Genomic DNA, 20,541 nt, shown 5'->3' with positions numbered 1-20,541 from the left:
TATTTAGTCCTCAACCAACATAATTAAAACAGATTATCTGGTTATTATTTAATTGCTTTTGGTGGGACCTTGCTGTGGGCAAATTGGCTGATGCTTTTCCCACATTACAACAGGGACTACACTTCAAAAGTACTTAATTGGCTGTAAAGCACTTTGGGATGTCCTGAGGTCATTAAAGACACTATTTCAATGCAATTCTTTCTTTCTATGTCCTCCAGCATATTAGATGAGTCCTTTTATGGTCAGCTTTCAGTGAGGCTAAAGAGTATTTGAATCTGATTGAAATGATGAGATTCTGATGTTCTCCAACAGTCTGGCTCATCATATTGGTATTTCTCTGAGATCCAAAGTCTTGACATCTGGTTTTATTGCAAAATGGTTGAGGTTTCCAGTCCTGGATTAGGTGATGAGATGTGTTCCCTTGGAATAAAACTATTTCCCCCATCACACAATCCCTTTGAATGTAAACACAGAAATTCCTCTTCCAGAAGAACAAACATGTATTTTCTAGCCCATCACCAGGGGAAGCTGCTACCAGAGCTATTCTTCATTGTAATCAGACTGCAGGAAACATATCAACACAGAGTGAGGTGAACATTGACCTTATTTTGCTTTGAGGTGTAAACAGTTAACCCCCATTAGCCCAGTTGTGACCTCAGTGTGGGGAATGTTTGCAGCTGATCCACATCCAGGTTCAGCACAGAGTGAGCTGAGGACTTTTAGTCTGAAATATGAAGTCATAAAACCGAACAAATCCACACCCACTTGTACAATTGTGGCTCAGCAACATATGAAATGGGATGACATTGATCCCCCAAAAGTGCAAGTGGGAGAAGCAAAGACATGAACATGGAATAACCGAAGACTGCAATTCCATCACAGCCAGTACAGTTCACAACTAAGTTCCTAAACTTCACTTGTAAACACTGGATAATTACAGCATCGACATTTGAATCCATTCATAGAGGTGAAAGAGACAAATTGAGAACCAATAGGATTTGGAATGAAATGCACAATGGAACTAAAGGCAAATTGTTCAATTCATGAAGGAATTGATTTTATTGGGTTTATGAAGTAATGGAACAGTGGGGGTGCTGGAAGTTAACCCCCCACCGAGACCTAGTGATATTTAACTGTTTTAAGATGTGCATTTATGGAAATATTTGCTCCTTCCTGAATGATTACATTTTGCTTGAATTCAGTTCCAGAGGAATAATTCTCCCTCCAGTACCTCACCCAAATTCTTGTTCACAGAAGATCTTAAATAGGCAGGATTGGGGGTGGAGGGGGTTTAAAAAAAGGAAAAAGATTCTCCACCCCCAGAATACACACAAGAGACTAATTGCTGTTGATTGCTCACTCACATCAAGCCCTTTTATGCCATGAGTTCAGGAAGCTCACAATGAACTGCAACATTACTGGTACTCTAGAGCCATCATGTGCTGCTTTGCTCACAAACCTTCAGAAAGTCTATTGCAGCAGTGATGAGTTTGGTTTAGTGAGCTCCCCAAATTAACTGAGGATCTATAGCATTTGACTTTTTAATCAAACCGTGAACTGCTATTCCCAGGGCAGATACCATTCTTACAGGTTGGCTATTGCACTGAAATGGTGCAATACTATTTCACTGGCATTGTGGTTTAACAAAAGAGAAAAAAAAGTCACCCACACAAATATTGGCAGGGGGGGTAGTAGAGAGTTAACATTTACAGACAGGGGAGAGAGGATATTCACCACCAATGGGAACAGTTACTTGTATACAGCGACCTCAGTCCTAAGCTTTGGCATTTACCCTCAATCTCTGCCTCCCTCCTAAAACCGACCTTTTGCTCACCTGATCAAACATCTCATTGGGCTGTTTGCACTCAGGCACATAATGTAGTTGTTCTTAGATGTAAAGCAAATTATGTTTCTGATAAATAAGCAACAGCTCAAGCTCTTAACAAGGAAACAAAACCAGTCCAGTGTTCACTGTTTATTGACAGTTACTACCACATTCCACATCAAGGGCCCAGCACTCTCAGCTCTCTACAAAGTCACAAATCATCATTCAGTCAAGGATGGGCAGTCTCAAGACGACATAAACAATAGGCTATAACCCTGCAGTCAATTTAATCACTCTCCCCCAGGGTGAGCTTGTCAAACAGGTACACTCCCATGCCATTCTCAGGGGCTCCCAGTCTCTTCAGGTTGGTGATGTGATCTCCAAGCTTCTTGATCATCTTCACTTGTTCATCCAAGTAGTGTGCCTCAAGGAAGTCACACAACTAGGAAGAGAAGGGAAAATAGTTATGTCCAGCAGCAGATATCACAGAACTTCCCCTCGAGTTTGGATTTTAATCCTCTTGGACTGGAGGATAGTCAAGTGGAACACTTCAGATTGATGGAATTACTGCATTATTAGAGTAAACTCACTGTACAGATCCTCATGACACTGGGACACACTTACCTCTCAATGTCCACATTAGGTCAACCTTCATGTCCTGTCTCCACTCAAAAAAAATCCAAGATAGACATCCCAACACACAGCTATTGGGTATAAAGATCTGAATAGGCTCAAGAACTGTAACATTCCACCACCTCCAACTTACCCAAAGGCCCACATTAGAACTTACATGAGGGTCTGTCCTCTCAGTGGACAGTTTGTGCAGATCCAGCAGACTCTGGTTCACATTCTTCTCCATCTGCAGAGCTCTCTGCATCAACTCCAGACCATTACTCCACTCACCCTGCTCTGGCTTCTGAAAAGGAATCAAGTCTCACCCAGATCACTTACAATGGATTAAACAATACATGAGAAAGTATTGAAGGAAAATAGGAGGAGTTCAAAAAGCAAATCAGATGTCCATGTTACCATCAACCAATGTCACAATATAGAATTACTGAATTAAGCCACAGGAGTCAAATGAGAACTAATTGCTATAGAAAGTATTTGAAACAATCAGTCATTTATTACATCAAACCTTGATGTCCTCCAAGATGATTCGGCCTCCACGCTGATTCTGGAATTTCAGCAGTTTCTCAGCGTGCTCCCGTTCCTCATGTGACTGCTCCTTGAAGAACTCAGCAAAGTGACGCAGGGCAACATCATCCCGGTCAAAGTAATAGGACTGTGGAGAGAATTTTAAATATATCGTGCTAGACCTAGATTACAATATACAATTCCAAATTTTGTTATTTTTCCTCCACTTCAAGATATTAATTGCATTCAAAAATAGTTACTATTTGTTAACTAGCAAAATTCAATTTACTTCACTACAAAAACACAGGATAAAGATTCAAGCAGCAAAAAAAACTAATGTTTAGGATGACATTTCACATCAAGTCAAACTGAACTACTGAGTAAGTTGTACCTCCTTTACTCTCCATTCTAATCTAAAATTGGCAGAAGACAAGAGAAAGCTCCTTCCTTCCAGTAGTTTTACACTCTGCAATTTAGTGTAATAGAGATCTCAGCACAGTGAAGGCTTCATCACTAGGATTCTCAAGGCAAGAAAACTAGTGAGGACCTGTCAACATTTCATTGGCAACAATCACCCCATTGAAACTGAAAGTTGTCAAATGTTGACAAGCACTTGACCAGGTTTCTGCTCCTCAAACTCAGGCAGCAGCTGAGCCAGGTTCATATATTAAACCCCTCAATAGAGTGCAGCTGCTTCAAGGAGCAGTCCATTAACTCACCAAGAACACCTTGTATTACACACCAGAAATGCTCACTGCCCCAAAATATTTCTTCCCAGGGAGGTGAAACAAAGCCAAGAGAAAGAGTTTAAAGCCAGAAAATCTAACTACTTACAAAACAGTGACAATTAATACAAGTCTCACCATGGAGAGGTAAACATAGGAGGAATAGAGCTCCATATTGATCTGCTTGTTGACACCATCCTCACACTCCTTGTGATAGTTCTGACACACTTGGGAAGCCATTGTCACTATATCTTTATATTTTCACTATCACCTAGATAGTTCTACATCTACCCACTTCCCTCACAAGCTCTTGTATTTATACTACTGGGACAGCCCGCATTGAAGCAAGGAATGACATCACCAATGATGATTGACAATTCCCGATAACCAATCAGGAATCGTCCATGAATCCAGGCACCAATTAACAAAGGACAGGGGCGTGGTGGAGGAGAGGTTGATACCCAGAGCCAATCAGAGCTTTGGAATACAGGCTGGTTTGGGTGATTGGTCTCAGTGATATCACTGCTTTTTTTTGGACTAAAATAATTCTGAGATGGGGCACTTGTGTAACTGTCTTGAGACCCAGTGTCACCTGTATTTTTTTTTAGACATCTTGTTTTCTTTGTCACGATATCAAACAAAACCAGAATCAAATTATAACTTTATTGTTAGAGTCGAGGATTCGCTCCAGTCCCTGCTGCTCCCACCAGTCGCGGAAAGCCTCAACCATAACGGCAGACACGGAATGCTCTTCTCCAGGGCCAAGTGGGCGCAGAGAATGCTGCGGACGAGAGTCGGAGCGACCGCCCCCACAGGCCGTGTCCGTCTTGTACCTGTGGATGGTCACCTTTGGTTCTTTTTGGGACCTTTGACCTCCCTCATAGTGCCTCTTTGTTTAAATCTCTCAGAATCACAACTTTGAATTATTTGATAATAATTTGACATTTTCACTGAATCTGGTCATTTTTACTGAAGTGGCTTTTCATAATCTGGTCAAGTTTATTACTTGCAAGTAACAGTGATGATGAGACAATATTCAACGCAATCAAGTCGTCTTGAGTGAATTTGCAAACCAACCATTGGACAGAGAAATGGAAATTCCATCCCATGGATGGTGTGAATCGTCCCCAGTTCTAATATAGAGAATGGGTGTGTCTGAGGATTGGCAGCATGGGGGCATCAACTGGGCAAAGCATTGTGGGATGTGTCATTTTTATGTTTGATTCTCATGAAATGTTGTTTGGTAAAATTCAGGATATTCAGCGAGAATGAGAGGGAGTGAAGATTACTGAATGCAATGTCACCCACACAAACATCTCCATTTGTGTCAGCTGTGGCTCAGTGGCAGCACTCTCACCTCAGAGTCAGAAGGTTGTGGGTTCAAGTCCCACTCTAGGGACTTGAGCACAAAGTCCAGGCTGATACTTCACCACAGCACCGAGTGAGTGCTGTACAGTCGGATGAGACATTAAACCGAGGCCCCGTCTGCTCACATAGGATGCAAAAGATCCCATGGCACTAATTTGAGTGAGAGAAGCGGAGTTCTCCCTGGTGTCTCTGCAAATATTTATCCCTCAACCAATGTAATTAAAACAGATTATCTAATCAATATTTCATGCTGTTTGTGGGATCTAGCTGTGGCCATATTTGTTGCTGCGTTTCCAACATTACAACAGTGCAGTTCACAACTCAGTTCCTAAACTTCACTTGTAAACACTGGATAATTACAGCTGCAGCATCAACATTTGATCCATTCATAGGGTTGAAGGTGACAAATGGAGAACCAATAAGATTTGGAAAGGATGGTTACTATTTGGTATGAAATGCACAATAGGACCAAATACAAATTGATACATTTCAGGGAGGAGCTGATTGTATTGGGTTTATGAATTGATGGGACAGGGATGTGGAAGGATTTTGCAGGAGAAATATCGATTTAACTTGAAATCAAAAAGCAAATTTAAACAATGAAATATATTTACTCCTTCCAAAAGGATTTCAGTTGCACAGATATTACTCTCCCATGAGGACCTTACTCAATTGCTTCTCATGAGATCAACAGTGAGTGTTGCAGGTTCTTTACCTGGACAGTGGGTGCACACATGGGGCAAAAAAAAAAAGTTTTTAATCAAACCCTAACTTCTCCACCGAATCTATACTGTCCCCTAAGAAGCCAGTGGATACAAAGCAAATGTGCCAATGTTCATTGCCTCCCTCCCCCAAGTACACTGAGTTCACATTACTGGTCTGTAATTGTTTGACCACTAAGCTTACTGGAAAGCCCAGAGCAGCAATGATGAGTTTGGTTTCATGAGCTCCCTCCAGTGTATCCCATAGCAATAACTTTTTAAAAATGGGATTGTTCAGTGGACTGATCTGGTTTAACATAAAATATCAAGAAAATGAGCTTAACACAATGTTACAGTCGCTGATATCTTGTCCTGGGGATGTTTAAAAAGGAAGATGCCATTTTGGAAAGAGAATATTCAGTGGTAACAGTAACTTGTATTAAAACCAGCAAAGATTGGAATGTGCTATTAGTATTCAAGGTAAACACAGAATTGAAATTAGATCGTCAACATCCAAGTCAATAAATTGGAATTACTACAGGAATGGCAGGGGAGGGGGGTTAAATTGACAATGGACTGACTCTTACACTGCCCAATGTAATTGTTAGATGTAAACTAAATTAGGTTACTGAAAAATCAGCATCCACTCAATTTGAGACAACAAAATCCAGTTCAACAATTTATTGACAGTTCCTATTACATTTCACAAGAGCCCCGGTCTCAGTTCTTTATACAAAGCCACATAAGTCATGACTGCTACAGGATGGGGGAGTGTCAAGACAACATGAACAGGAGCACTAATAAACTTTATCCCTGCAGCCAGTTTAATCACTCTCCCCCAGGGTGTGCTTGTCAAACAGGTACACTCCCATGCCATTCTCAGGGGCTCCCAGTCTCTTCAGGTTGGTGATGTGATCTCCAAGCTTCTTGATCATCTTCACTTGTTCATCCAAGTAGTGGGTCTCCAGGAAGTCACACAACTGGAAGAAAAGATAGAGAACAGTTATGTCCAGCAGCAGATAGCAAGGCATTTGCCAGAGTTTGGAATTTAATCCTCTTGGACTGGAGGATAGTCAAGTGGAACACTTCAGATTGATGGAATTACTGCATTATTAGAGTAAACTTACTGTACAACAGGTGCATAGATCCTCATGACACTGGGACACACTTACCTCTCAATGGCCACAGTAGGTCAACCTCCTTGCCCTGTCTCCCCTCAAAAAAATCCAAGGTAGACATCCCTCCACAAAGCTATTGGGTATAAAGATCTTAATAGACTCAAGAACTGTAACAATCCATCTCCAACTTACCCAAAGGCCCACATTAACAACTTACATGAGGGTCTGTCCTCTCAGTGGACAGTTTGTGCAGATCCAGCAGACTCTGGTTCACATTCTTCTCCATCTGCAGAGCTCTCTGCATCACCTCCAGACCATTGCTCCACTCATCTTGCTCTGGCTTCTGAAATGGGAATCAAGGGTCAGCCAGATCACTTACAATGGATTAAACAAAATACATGACAAAGTATTGAAGGAAAATAGGAGGAGGTCAAAAAAGCAAATCAGATGTCCATGTTACCATCAACCAATGTGAAGAATATAGAATGACTGAATTAAGTAACTGGAGTCAAATAAAAAATAATTGCTGTAGAAAATATTTGAAATAATCAGTCCAAGGGGAGCCACATAGAAGACCACTCATTTATTAAATCTAACCTTGATGTCCTCCAAGATGATTCGGCCTCCACGCTGACTCTGGAATTTCAGCAGTTTCTCAGCATGCTCCCGTTCCTCATGTGACTGCTCCTTGAAGAACTCAGCAAAGTGACGCAGGGCAACATCATCCCGGTCAAAGTAATAGGACTGTGGATAGAATTTTGAATAAATCATGCTAGACCTAGATTACAATATACAATTACAAATTTTTCATTCCTTTTTCCTCAAGATATTAATTGCTTTCAAAAATAATTACCATGTTAACTCACAAAATTCAAATTACTTCACTTTCATTTGGTGAGCTTCCCTTCCCCATAAAAGGACAGAATAAAGAGTCAAGCAGCAAAAAAAACGACTAATGTTTGGGATTACATTTCACATCAAGTCAAACTCAACTCCTGAGCAAGTTGTACCTCCTTTTACTCTCCATTCTAATCTAAAATTGATGGAGGACAAAGGAAAGTTCCTTCATTCTTGTAGTTTTACACTCTGCAATTTAGTGTAATAGAGATCTCAGCACAGTGAAGGCTTCATCACTAGGATTCCCAAGGCAAGAAATCTAGTGAGGACCTGTCAACATCTCACTGGCTACAGTCACCCCATTGAAACTGAAAGTTGTCAAGTGTTTACAAGCACTTGACCAGGTTTCTGCTCTTCTCTTACAAACTCAGGCAACAGCTGAGCCAGGTTCATATATTAAACCCCTCAATAGAGTGCAGCTGCTGTAAGGAGCAGTCCATTAACTCAACAAGATCACCTTGTATTACACACCAGAAATGCTCACTGCCCCAAGATTTTTCTCCCCAGGGAGGTGGAACAAAGCCAAGAGAAAGAGTTTAAAGCCAGTTTGTTGAACTACAGAAATTCTAACCACTTACAAAACAGTGACTATTAATACAAGACTCACCATGGAGAGGTAAACATAGGAGGAATAGAGCTCCATATTGATCTGTTTGTTGACACCATCCTCACACTCCTTGTGATAGTTCTGACACACTTGGGACTCCATCTTTCCTGTATCCTATGTTTTCACTATCACCTGGACAGTTCTACAACTACCCTCTTCATTCACAAGCTCTTGTATTTATACGACTGGGACAGCCAGCATTGAAGCAAGGAATGACATCACCAATGATGATTGACAATCCTCGATAACCACTCAGGAATCGTCTATGAATCCAAGCACCAATTAACAATGGACAGGGTAAAAAAGAAAAAAAACAAAGGACAGGGGCATTGTGGAGAAGGGATTGATACCCAGAGCCAATCAGAGCTTGCGTGTTTGGTCTTGGTGATATCAATGCTTTTTGACTAAAATAATTCTAAGATGGGGCACTTTTTTTGTGCAGGTCAGTGAGCTCTGAAGGGACGGTGGGACTGTCCTGAGGGACTGGTGCCGGCTGGTTGACGGTCCAATCATTCCCTCGGTGCTCTGTGGCCATGGATCACTCGAATCCCCACACGGGCTCCAAACTCCAGATAAACTTTCCCATTTGGAACTAATTGTCCAAACACGAATAAGATAGAAAGTTTGTTTCTCTCTAGGTTGTCTTTTTATAAGTGAGGTTCGTCTAGTTTTCTTTTCTTCTTCTTTGTTTTCGGCCCCCCTTTTATAAGAAGTGGTGGAGGAGGGGGTTAGGGAGTGTTTTTATGTGCAGCAAATCAATAAACCCAAAATAAGTGTCAAATTCTAATTTTATTGTATTGATCCAGGATGCACTCCAATCCCTCCGGAGCCCACCGGTTGCGGAAAGCCTCAAGCATAACGGCAGACACCGCGTGCTCCCTCTCCAGGGCCATCCAGTCGCAGAGAATGATAGACGAGATTCAGAGCGACCGCCCCCACGTGCCGCGTCCAGCCTGGACCTGTGGATGGTCACCTTTGGTGCTTTTTGAGTTCTGTGACCTCCCTCAAAGTGCCTCTTTGTATCAATCTCTCGGAATCACAACTTTGAACTATTTGATAATAACTTGATATTTCCACTGAAGTGGCTTTTCATAAACTGGTCGTTTATTACTTTAAGTAATTGTGATGCTGAGACAATATTCAATGCAATCAAGTCATTGAATTTTCAAAGACATTAACGTGGAATCACCGAAGACTGCAATGTCATCGCACCCAGTGCAGTTCACAACTGAGCTTGTAAACTTCACTTTTAAACACTGGATAATCACAGCTACAGCATCAATATTTGAATTAATTCAGGTGACAGAGACAAATGGAGAACCAATAGGATTTGGAAAGGATGATTGTTATTTGGTATGAAATATACAATAGGACTAAATACAAATTGATATATTTATGGAGGAGCTGATTGTATTGAGAAGAGGGATATGGTGGGAGTTTGTCAAAATATCTATAACTTCATTCAAATTATTTGCTTCCAGAAGGATTACATTTCACTGGAGTACAGTCCCACAGATATTACTCTCCCTTGAGTCCCTCACCCAATTGCTTAATCATGGGGGTGGTGGCAGTAGAAAGTGAGTTCATAGAACCAAGCCCAATCCTCTCCCCACTGGGAATCCATACTTTCTCCATAGAGGTCAGTGGATAGTTAGCAAATGTGGCAATTCTGGTTGATTTTACCACTGCCCCCCCCTCCTCACCCAAGGGAAGTCTCCTTACCTTTAGGAGTTCACACAATACTGGTCTGTATAGCAGTTATCTGCTGCTTTACCACACAGCTTGCCCAACCATCTACAGCAGAAATGAGGAGTTTGGTTGAGTGAGCTACCTCCAGTGTATCCCACAGTAATAACTGAATGAGATCTGGAGCAGCTTTATTTAAAAACACTTAATAAACACCTCATCCATGGGCAGATAGGATTGTTCATTGGACTGAAATTATTTAACACTAGCACACTTCCTTGGTGTTTTTAACCAGGGAAAAACATTACAGCAGCTGATATTTTGTTGCACGGAGGGGTTAAAGAAAGTTGCCATTTTTGCAAGGAGAATATTCATCACCAATGGTAGCAATAACTTGTATCACAGCATTGCATTCAAACCAGCAGTGAAGAGCAATGTTTGAAATGCACAAATACAATCAAGGTACACAGAATTAAAATTAGATCTTCAACATGTGGCCCTGAACATCAAAGTCAATAAATTGGAATGACCCCAGCAGGGGAAAAAACTTTACAAGGTCTTAATCCCATGAAGTTGTTCCACAGCCTAGTGTAATTCTTGTTTGACAGAAACTAAATGTTAAATTAAGTGATTGCTTATTTTTCCAAGTTATTACACAACAAAATCCAGTTCAATGTTAACAGTTTATTTCCAGTTACGATTACATTTCAAATCAAGACCCCAGGTCTCAGCTTTGTACAAAGTCACAAAAGTAATCACTGCGACAGGATGGGGGTCTCGCACACATTATATAAACAGGAGCACGACCAAAGCTTTATTCCTGCAGTCAGTTTAATCACTCTCCCCCAGGGTGAGCTTGTCAAACAGGTACACTCCCATGCCATTCTCAGGGGCTCCCAGTCTCTTCAGGTTGGTGATGTGATCTCCAAGCTTCTTGATCATCTTCACTTGTTCATCCAAGTAGTGGGTCTCCAGGAAGTCACACAACTGGAAGAAGATATTTTCGTTAAAGCAGCTATTTGACCAGATTGCTTTTCAGGATCTAGTCACTGTCTGCTACTTCAATGCTAATGTAAGTTGCCATTGCACCAGTCAACTCCAACTCCAAACCTTCCCACCTGGCTTTGTTTTCAGATCTCTGTTCAAAATTTAGCCCCCCACCAAAACTGGTACTAATTGTAAGGTGTCCATTAAGCTGAACAAACAGTTGGACTAATGAGAATTAGTGAAAATCTTCCAATGGAATCAATCCAGTCCACCAGGCTTAGAAGTGAAAAGCCATTCGACAGAATTTGGTCCAATGGTTGAAGAATGGCACTGGCTTAGACAACCTGAAGTTATCAACAAATATATATTAATACCACAAGGTATTAAACTTACATGAGGGTCTGTCCTCTCAGTGGAGAGTTTGTGCAGATCCAGCAGACTCTGGTTCACATTCTTCTCCATCTGCAGAGCTCTCTGCATCACCTCCAGACCATTGCTCCACTCATCCTGCTCTGGCTTCTGAAAGTGCAGAAGATGTAAAATTCCATTAACACCTGATGCTCCCATTGCTAACTTTATGCATGAATTGGAGTATGGAGATATAGTTTATGCTCCAGATAACTGAACAAAGAAAGATGAGAAATCACCAATACATGTTAATAATACAAGAAATCACACCAAGATTAGTTACATTGACAGCACAAGACAGGGCATTCAGCCCATCATGTCCTAGATTTGACAGGAAACCAAATTAATTCCACTGCCCTGCCTGTAAGCATAGACATGCAAGTATTATTGGTACCTGGACCTCCGCAAGCATGAAAGGAGTTATGTTTTATTCTCATTTATTAATATCAAGTCTGACATTTCAATGTTTCCCTACTTCACTTGAGGCAAAGGATGTATGACAATGTTATATTAATACAACTACATAAGGACAATATCCTCTATAAACCCAATATTGCCACCATCGACTTCATTTTGATCTACTCTGCCCCTTGAGGAATGGTCTTTGGTCCAGGGTCAAACTATTCCCTCATCACAACAATCTTGTTGGCTTTTGTACCTCTTATCCCTATTGGTTTTAGCAAATTGCACTCAAGGAATTATATTTCCAACATGATCTGTTCCTCCAATGTCCTGCCAGATCTAGTTTTCAACTGTGGTCCAGTCACTAATATTTCTCCACAGCTAACCTTGATGTCCTCCAGGAAAATACAGCCACCACGTCGATTCTGGAATTTCATCAGTTTCTCAGCGTGCTCCCAGTTCTCATGTGACTGCTCCTTGAAAAACTTGGTAAAGTGACGCAGGGCAACATCATCCCGGTCAAAGTAATAGGACTGTAGAAAGAATGTGGAAAACAGCATCATGTCAGACCTAGATCTCACCTCCATACAATTAGTGTTCAGTTTTAGAATTTAGATACCATTTGTTTACTAGTGAAACAAAATTTACTTCACAAGATATTCAATGGCTTCGCCCTCCCCAACAGGATAATGAATGGATCAGAGAAAAGTAACAATTCAGGTCAGGGATTATATTTCATCTCAACTCAAACTTCACTTGTGAGCTAGTACCACATTTACTCTCCATTCTAATCTAAAATTAGTGGAGAAACAAGGGACAATTACTCCATTCCCCAGTAGTTTTACACTAGACAATCATTTAGTGTAATAAAGATCTAGGCACAGTGAAGAAAGCTTCATCACGAGGATTCTCAAGGCAAGAAAACTAGTGAGGACCTGTCAACATTTCACTGGCTGCAGTCACCCCATTGAAACTGAAATTGGACAAATGCTGACAAGCACTTGACCAGGTTTCTGCATTTGTTACAAACTCAGGCAGCAGCTGAGCCAGGAGTATATTAAACCCCTCAATAGAATGCAGCTACTGCAAGGAGCAGTCCATTAACTCAACAAGATCACCCTGTATTACACACTGGAAGTACTCACTGGCCAAAGCTTTGTCTTCCAAGGGAGGTGGAAAGAAACCAAGAGAAACATACTCTAAAGCCAGTTTATTGAACTGGAGAAATTCCAACTGCTCAGATTGCAGTGGCAATTAATAAAAGACTCACCATGGAGAGGTAAACATAGGAGGAATAGAGCTCCATATTGATCTGCTTGTTGACACCATCCTCACACTCCTTGTGGTAATTCTGACACACTTGGGATGCCATTATCACTATTTCAATATTAGTACTTTCAACTATTACTCAAGAAGTTCTCAAACTAACCTCTTCTCTCACAAGCTCTTGTATTTATATGACTGGGATTGCCTGCATTTTGGTCAGCAATGGCATCACCAATGATGATTGACAATCCCTAATAGCCAATCAGGAATCGTCCATTGAACCAATTAACAGAGAGGCAGTGTGGGGAGGGGTTGATACCCAGAGCCAATCAGAGGTTTGGAATACAGGCCGATTTGGATAATCAGTCTCGGTGATGTCACTGCTTTTGGGGTCTTTGAATTTCCTCAAATCTGAAAGTTTCTCTTTGTTTCAATCTCTCGAAATGGCAACTTTGAATTATTTGATAATAATTTGCTATTTTCACCAGAGTGGCTTTTCTTAATCTGGTCAAGTTTATTACTTGTCAGTAATTGTGACGCTGAGACAATATTCAGAGGAAACAAGTAGTCTTGAGTGAATTTGCAAACCAACCATTGGACAGAGAAATGGAAATTCCATCCCATGGATGGTGTGAATCGTCCCCAGTTCTAATATAGAGAATGGGTGTGTCTGAGGATTGGCAGCATGGGGGCATCAACTGGGCAAAGCATTGTGGGATGTGTCATTTTTAGTTTTGATTCTCATGAAATGTTGTTTGGTAAAATTCAGGATATTCAGCGAGAATGAGAGGGAGTGAAGATTGCTGAATGCAATGTCACCCACACAAACATCTCCATTTGTGTCAGCTGTGGCTCAGTGGTAGCACTCTCACCTCAGAGTCAGAAGTTTGTGGGTTCAAGTCCCACTCAATCGATTTGAGGACAAAGTCTAAGCTGAGCTGAGGGAGCGATGCACTGTCAGAGATAGAGTCTTTCAGATGAGACATTAAACCGAGGCCCCATCTGCCCTATCGGGTAGATGTAAAAGATCCCTCAGCACTATTTTGAGGAAGAGCAGGGGAGTTCTCCCCCCTATCTTGGCAAATATTGATCCCTCAACCAACATCACTAAAACAGATTATCTGGTCTTTATTTCATTGCTGTTTGTGGGATCTTGCTGTGGGCAAATTCACTTCTCCATTACAACAGTTACTTCATTGGCCGCACTTCTTTGTAGTCAGGCTGTAGGAAATGTATCAGCACGGAACGAGGTGAACATTCATCTAATTTTTTTTGTGAGGTATAAACAGTTAACCATTAGCCCGGTTGAGACCTCCATGTGGGGGAAATGTTTGCAGCTGATCCACATCCAGCACAGAGTGAGCTGAAGACATTTTGCTTAAAATATGAAGCCGTCAAACCGATCAGCAAATCCAAAGCGAGTACTGTGACTGACCAATGTATGAAATGTTGATCCCCCAAAAGTGTTTTTGAGAGATGGAAAGACATTAACGTGGAATGACTGAAGACTGCAATTCCATCACACCCAGTGCAGTTCACAACTAAGTTCCTAAACTTCACTTGTAAACGTTGGATAATTACAGCATTAGCATCTGAATCCACTCATAGAAGTGAAGGAGATAAATGGAGAACCAACAGGATTTGGAAAGGATGATTACAATTTGATATGAAATGCACAATGGAACTAAAGGCAAATTGATATATTTATAGTGGAGCTGGTTGTATTGTGTTTATGAATTGATGGAATAGCAATGTGGATGAGTTTTAGGCAAAATATCTATTTAACTTGGTTTAAATTATTTGTTTTGGGCATTTAATTAAATGTTTTTACTCCTTGCAGAAGAATTACATTTTGCTGGAGTATAGTTAATCCCACAGGTATTACTCCCCCTTCAGTACCGAACCGAATTGCTTATTCATGTGAGTCAAGAGTGCTCACAGGTTATTCAACCATTGGGGATGGGAACAAGGAAGCCTCCATACTTAGCCCCAATCTTTTCCTTCTAGGGAATCCATACTTTGCCAGAAGAGGCCAGTGGATAGTAAGCAAATGTGCCAATCCTGGTTGATTCCTTCACCCAATTATAGTCCTGAAGGACCTACAAGTTCACACAGTACTGGTCTGACCACAAAGTTTACTCAAAGGCCTTTACCAGCAATAATGAGTTTGGTTTAATAAACTACCATCAATGTATTCCACACTGATACCTGAATGAGATCTGAAACCGCTTACTTTAAAAACCTAGCCTGCACAGCTCAAGGTAGATACTTTTCTTAAATAGAATTGTACATTGGATTGATATGGTTTAACATTAGCTCACTGCCCTGGTGATTTAATAGCACATAATGTTACATCAGCTGATATTTTGTTATCGTGGGGTGGGTTTTGAAAAGAGAGTTGTCATTTATGCAACGAGAATATTCATCACTAGTAGTAACAGGAACTTGTATCACAGCATTGCTGGTTTCAAATACAATTTGCATTCAAGGTACACACAGAATTGAAGTTAGATCCTCACCATGAACATCCAAGTCAATAAATTGGAATTATTCCAGGAGGGAAAGAAAAACATTTACACAGGACTGAAGCCCATGAAGTTGTTCCACAGCCCAGTGTAATTCTTGTTCAATGTAAACTGAAGTCTGTTATTTTTCCAGTTTAAACCACCACTCACTTTATGATGTCTCCAGTTCAATGTTACAGTTTATTGACAGTTACTATTACATTTCACATCAAGAGCCCAGATCGCAGCTTTATACAATGTCACAAAAATAATCACTACTACAGGATTGGTAAAGGTGAGGTCCTCACAACTATATAAACAGGAGCACGAGACAATAAGCTTTATCCCTGCAGTCAGTTTAATCACTATCCCCCAGGGTGAGCTTGTCAAACAGGTACACTCCCATGCCATTCTCAGGGGCTCCCAGTCTCTTCAGGTTGGTGATGTGATCTCCAAGCTTCTTGATCATCTTCACTTGTTCATCCAAGTAGTGGGTCTCCAGGAAGTCACACAACTGGAAGAAAAGATGGAAAATAGTTATGTCCAGCAGGAGATAGAGGAACATCTGAGCTTCCCCGCGAGGGATTGGATTTTAATCTTCTTGGTCTGGACGATAGTCAAGTGGTGCACTTCAGATTGATGCATTATTGCACAGTAACTTTGCTCGGAGAAGTACTTAGATCATGGGATCACATACATTTACCTCTAATGAAGACAGTCGGGCAATCTCCCTTTCCTGTCTCCCCTCCCCCAAAAAAAGAATCTGAGCATGACACCAACAAAGCTATTGGGTATGAAGATCTTTTGAACAGGCTCAAAGACAGTAAATTTCCACCACCTCCAACTTTTGAAAAAGCCCACATTAAAGCATTACAAACTTACATGAGGGTCTGTCCTCTCAGTGGACAGTTTGTGGAGATCCAGCAGACACTGGTTCACATTCTTCTCCATCTGCAGAGCTCTCTGCATTGCCTCCAGACCATTGCTCCACTCATCCTGCTCCGGCTTCTGAAAAGGGAATCAGGTCTCAGCTAGTTCACTTAATGGATTATACAAAAATACATGAGAAAATAGTGAAGGAAAATAGAGGAGAAAAAGCAATCAGATGTCCATGTCACCATGAACCAATTGTTCCAAGAATATAGAATTACACCAGCACAACCACTGGAGTCAAATAGTATAGATGTCTTTAAGGGGGGGGGGGGGGGGGGGGGAAGTACTGAGGGAGACAGTAATAGATGGATGTGATGATCGGGCAAGATGAAGGTGGGAGGCAGCTCATGTGGAGCATAAACACCAGCATAGATCAGTTGGGCCAAATGTCCTGTTTCTCTGCTGGACATTCGATGTAATTATGTGCATTAGAACAAATTGCTTCAGAAATATTTAAAATTGTCCATTTAAGGGGAGCCATTCAGAAGACCACTCAATTATTAAATCAAACCTTAATGTCCTCCAAGATGATTCGGCCTCCACGCTGATTCTGGAATTTCAGCAGTTTCTCAGCGTGCTCCCGTTCCTCATGTGACTGCTCCTTGAAGAACTCAGCAAAGTGATGCAGGGCAACATCATCCCGGTCAAAGTAATAGGACTGTGGAGAGAATTTTAAAACTATCACAATACACATTATGTTATTTTTCTACAGTTAGATATTAATTGCTTTCAAAAATAGTTACCATTTGTTAACTAGCAAAACTCAATTTACTTCACTATGTTGGCTCACTGCCCCTCCCTATAAAGGCAGGATAAAGATTCAACAAGCAAAAAAACACACTAAACTTTGGGATTACATTTCAGGTCAGGTCAAACTCAACGCCCTGAGCAAGTTGTATCTCCTTTTACTCCCCATTCTAATCTACAGTTAATGAGGACAAGAGATAATTCCTTCATTCCTGTAGTTCTACAATCATTTAGTGAAAGAGATCAAGGCACAGTGAAAGTTTCATCACTGGGATTCTCAGTACTTCACTATGAAATAAAAAAAGGTAAGAAAACTAGTGAGGACTTGTCCACAAAGATCAGGTGCAGTAGCATTGTGGTTATGATACTGGACCAGTAATCCAGAGACAAGAGCTGGGGAATTTAAGTTTAGTTAATTAAAACAAAAATCAGGATAAAAAGCTAGGATCAGTAATGACCATGAAACAACTAGATCGTCATAAAAATCCCATCAGGTTCACTAATTACCTCTGGGGAAGGAAACTTGCCATCCTTACCCAGTCTGGCCTGTGATTCCAGACACACAGCAATGTGATGGATTCTTATAGTGGCCCAGCAAGTGACTCAGTTATACAATCCTACAATAAAGAAACTGCAGCAGTTCACAGCCACCCTCGAGAGCAATTAGGGATAGGCAATAAATGCTGGCCTTGCCAATGACACCCACATCCCATGAATGATGAAAAAAAAGTCACTGGCTACAGGCAGCAGCTGAGCCAGGTTCATATTAAACCCCTCAATAGAACACAGCCATTGCAAGGAGCAGTCCATTAACTCAGCAAAATCACCCTGTGTAAAACACTCAACACACACTGTCCAAAATTATTCTCCGCACATCATGGGGGTGGGGGAAGGAACTTCAGAAATAGAGTTTAAAGCCAGTTCATTAAACTGGACAAATTCCAACTACTTGGAATGCAGTGATATGTAATAAAAGACTCACCATGGAGAGATAAACATAGGAGGAATAGAGCTCCATATTGATCTGCTTGTTGACACCATCCTCACACTCCTTGTGATAGTTCTGACACACTTGGGAAGCCATCATCTATTTCTGTTATCACTCTTCACTATCACCTGGACAATTCTAGAACTACCCTCTTCCCCCACAAGCTCTTGTATTTATACTATTGGGACAGCCGACATTTGAGCAAGGAATGACATCACCAATGATGATTGACAATCCCTGATAGCCAATCAGGAATCTTCCATAAATCCAGGCACCAATTAACAAAGGAGAGGGGGTGTGGGGGAGGGGTTGATACCCAGAGCCAATCAGAGCTTTGGAATACAGGCTGGTTTGGGTGATTGGTCTCGGTGATGTCACTGCTTTTTGGGTTGTTTTTCCCTCTTTTCTTCTGTTTGACTAAAATAATTCTAAGATGGGGCACTTGTGTTTCTGTCTTGAGACCCAGTGTCACCTGTATTTTTGTCACCTTCATTTCTTTATTACGAAATCCAACAAAACCAGAATCAAATCATAACTTTATTGTCGGAGTCGAGGACGTACTCCGAGCTCTGCGCCTCCCACCGGTCTCGGAAAGCCTCAAGTTTACCAGCAGACACCGTGTGCTCCCTCTCCAGGGCCACCCGGGCGCAGAGAATGCTGCGGAGCGAGGCAGAGAGTCGGAGCGACCGCCCCCACGGGCCGCATCCAGCCAGGACCTGTGGATGGTCACCTTTGATGCTTTTTGGGTTCTTTGACCTCCCTAAATGTGCCTCTTTGTATAAATCTTTCAGAATCATAACTTTGAATTATTTGATAATTTAATATTTTCACTGAAGTTGCTTTTCATAATCTGGCCAAGTTTATTACTTGTAAGTAATTGTGACACTGAGACAATATTCAACGCAATCAAGTCATCTTGAGTGAATTTGTAAACCAACCATTGGACAGAGACATGGAAATTCCATCCCATGGATGGTGTGAATCGTCCCCAGTTCTAATATCGAGAATGGGTGTGTCTGAGGATTGGCAGCATGGGGGCATCAACTGGGCAAAGCATTGTGGGATGTGTCATTGTTTTGGTTTTAATTCTCATGAAATGTTGTTTGGTAAAATTCAGGATATTCAGCGAGAATGAGAGGGAGTGAAGATTACTGAATGCAATGTCACCCACACAAACATCCCCATTTGTGTCAGCTGTGGCTCAGTGGCAGCACTCTCACCTCAGAGTCAGAAGGTTGTGGGTTCAAGTCTCAATCTATAGACTTGAGGACAAAATCTAAGCTGAGCTGAGGGAGCGATGCACTGTCAGAGATGTCATCTTTCAGATGAGACATTAAACCGAGGCCCTGTCTGCCCTCTCGGGTGGATGTAAAAGATCCCTTGGCATGGTTTTGAGGAAGAGCAGGGGAGTTCTCCCCACTGTCTTGGCCAATATTGCTCCCTCAACCAACATCACTAAAACAGATTATCTGGTCTTTATTTCATTGCTGTTTGTGGGATATTGCTGTGGGCAAATTCACTTCTACATTACAACAGTTACTTTATTGGCCGCACTTCTTTGTAGGAAATGTATCAGCACGGAACGAGGTGAATATTGACCTAATTTTTTTTATGAGGTGTGAACAGCCCGGTTGAGATCTCCACGTGGGGAATGTTTGCAGCTGATCCACATCCAGCACAGAGTGAGCTGAAGACTTTTTGCTCAAAATATGAAGCCGTCAGCAAATCCAACCAACAGCTGGAAATGTGACTCACCAACGTATGAAATGTTGTTCCCCCAAAAGTGTTTGAGAAATGGAAAGACATTAACGTGGAATGACTGAAGACTGAAGACTGCAATTCCATCACACCCAGTGCAGTTCACAACTAAGTTCCTAAACTTCACTTGGAAACACTGGATAATTACAGCATCAGCATCAACATTTGAATCCATTCATCGGGGTGAAGGAGACAAATGGAAAACCAATAGGATTTGGAAAGGATGATTACAATTTGATATGAAATGCACAATGGAACTAAAGGCAAATTGATCTATTTATGGAGGAGCTGGTCGTATTGTGTTTATGAATTGATGGACCAGGGATGTGGATGAGTTTCAGGCAAAATATCTATTTAACTTGGTTTAAATTTTGTTTTGTGCATTTCAATATTTTTACTCCTTCCAGAAGGATTATATTTTGCTGGAGTATAGTTAGTCCCACAGGTATTACTCCCCCTTCAGTACCGAACCCCATTGCTTATT

The 20,541-nt window shown here is 41.3% G+C and overlaps 4 protein-coding genes across 4 annotated transcripts; all 4 read right to left on the bottom strand.

The window, feature by feature from the left end:
* Window positions 1-1,578: 1,578 nt before the first annotated feature.
* On the bottom strand, window positions 1,579-3,927 carry LOC137305409 (ferritin heavy chain, oocyte isoform-like). The gene is made up of 4 exons (XM_067974238.1): window positions 3,826-3,927; window positions 2,964-3,110; window positions 2,616-2,741; window positions 1,579-2,267 (listed from the first exon to the last, which is right to left on the bottom strand). Exons 1-4 carry the CDS (start codon window positions 3,925-3,927, stop codon window positions 2,112-2,114), a joined length of 531 nt encoding a protein of 176 aa, XP_067830339.1. The 3' UTR covers window positions 1,579-2,111.
* A 2,321-nt stretch (window positions 3,928-6,248) lies between these two features.
* Window positions 6,249-8,516, bottom strand: LOC137305541 (ferritin heavy chain, oocyte isoform-like). The gene is made up of 4 exons (XM_067974401.1): window positions 8,379-8,516; window positions 7,472-7,618; window positions 7,092-7,217; window positions 6,249-6,736 (listed from the first exon to the last, which is right to left on the bottom strand). The coding sequence occupies exons 1-4, from the start codon at window positions 8,478-8,480 to the stop codon at window positions 6,581-6,583; spliced, it is 531 nt and encodes a 176-aa protein (XP_067830502.1). The 5' UTR covers window positions 8,481-8,516; the 3' UTR covers window positions 6,249-6,580.
* A 2,217-nt stretch (window positions 8,517-10,733) lies between these two features.
* On the bottom strand, window positions 10,734-13,281 carry LOC137305336 (ferritin heavy chain, oocyte isoform-like). The gene is made up of 4 exons (XM_067974178.1): window positions 13,132-13,281; window positions 12,248-12,394; window positions 11,445-11,570; window positions 10,734-11,051 (listed from the first exon to the last, which is right to left on the bottom strand). The coding sequence occupies exons 1-4, from the start codon at window positions 13,231-13,233 to the stop codon at window positions 10,896-10,898; spliced, it is 531 nt and encodes a 176-aa protein (XP_067830279.1). The 5' UTR covers window positions 13,234-13,281; the 3' UTR covers window positions 10,734-10,895.
* Window positions 13,282-15,632: 2,351 nt separating this feature from the next.
* On the bottom strand, window positions 15,633-18,436 carry LOC137305540 (ferritin heavy chain B-like). Its single transcript, XM_067974400.1, has 4 exons — window positions 18,294-18,436; window positions 17,076-17,222; window positions 16,514-16,639; window positions 15,633-16,145 (listed from the first exon to the last, which is right to left on the bottom strand). Exons 1-4 carry the CDS (start codon window positions 18,396-18,398, stop codon window positions 15,990-15,992), a joined length of 534 nt encoding a protein of 177 aa, XP_067830501.1. The 5' UTR covers window positions 18,399-18,436; the 3' UTR covers window positions 15,633-15,989.
* Window positions 18,437-20,541: the final 2,105 nt, after the last annotated feature.

Source organism: Heptranchias perlo, chromosome 40 (assembly GCF_035084215.1).
Source record: "Heptranchias perlo isolate sHepPer1 chromosome 40, sHepPer1.hap1, whole genome shotgun sequence".
Taxonomy (NCBI): domain Eukaryota; kingdom Metazoa; phylum Chordata; class Chondrichthyes; order Hexanchiformes; family Hexanchidae; genus Heptranchias; species Heptranchias perlo.
This window is presented reverse-complemented; position numbering and strand designations above follow the sequence as displayed.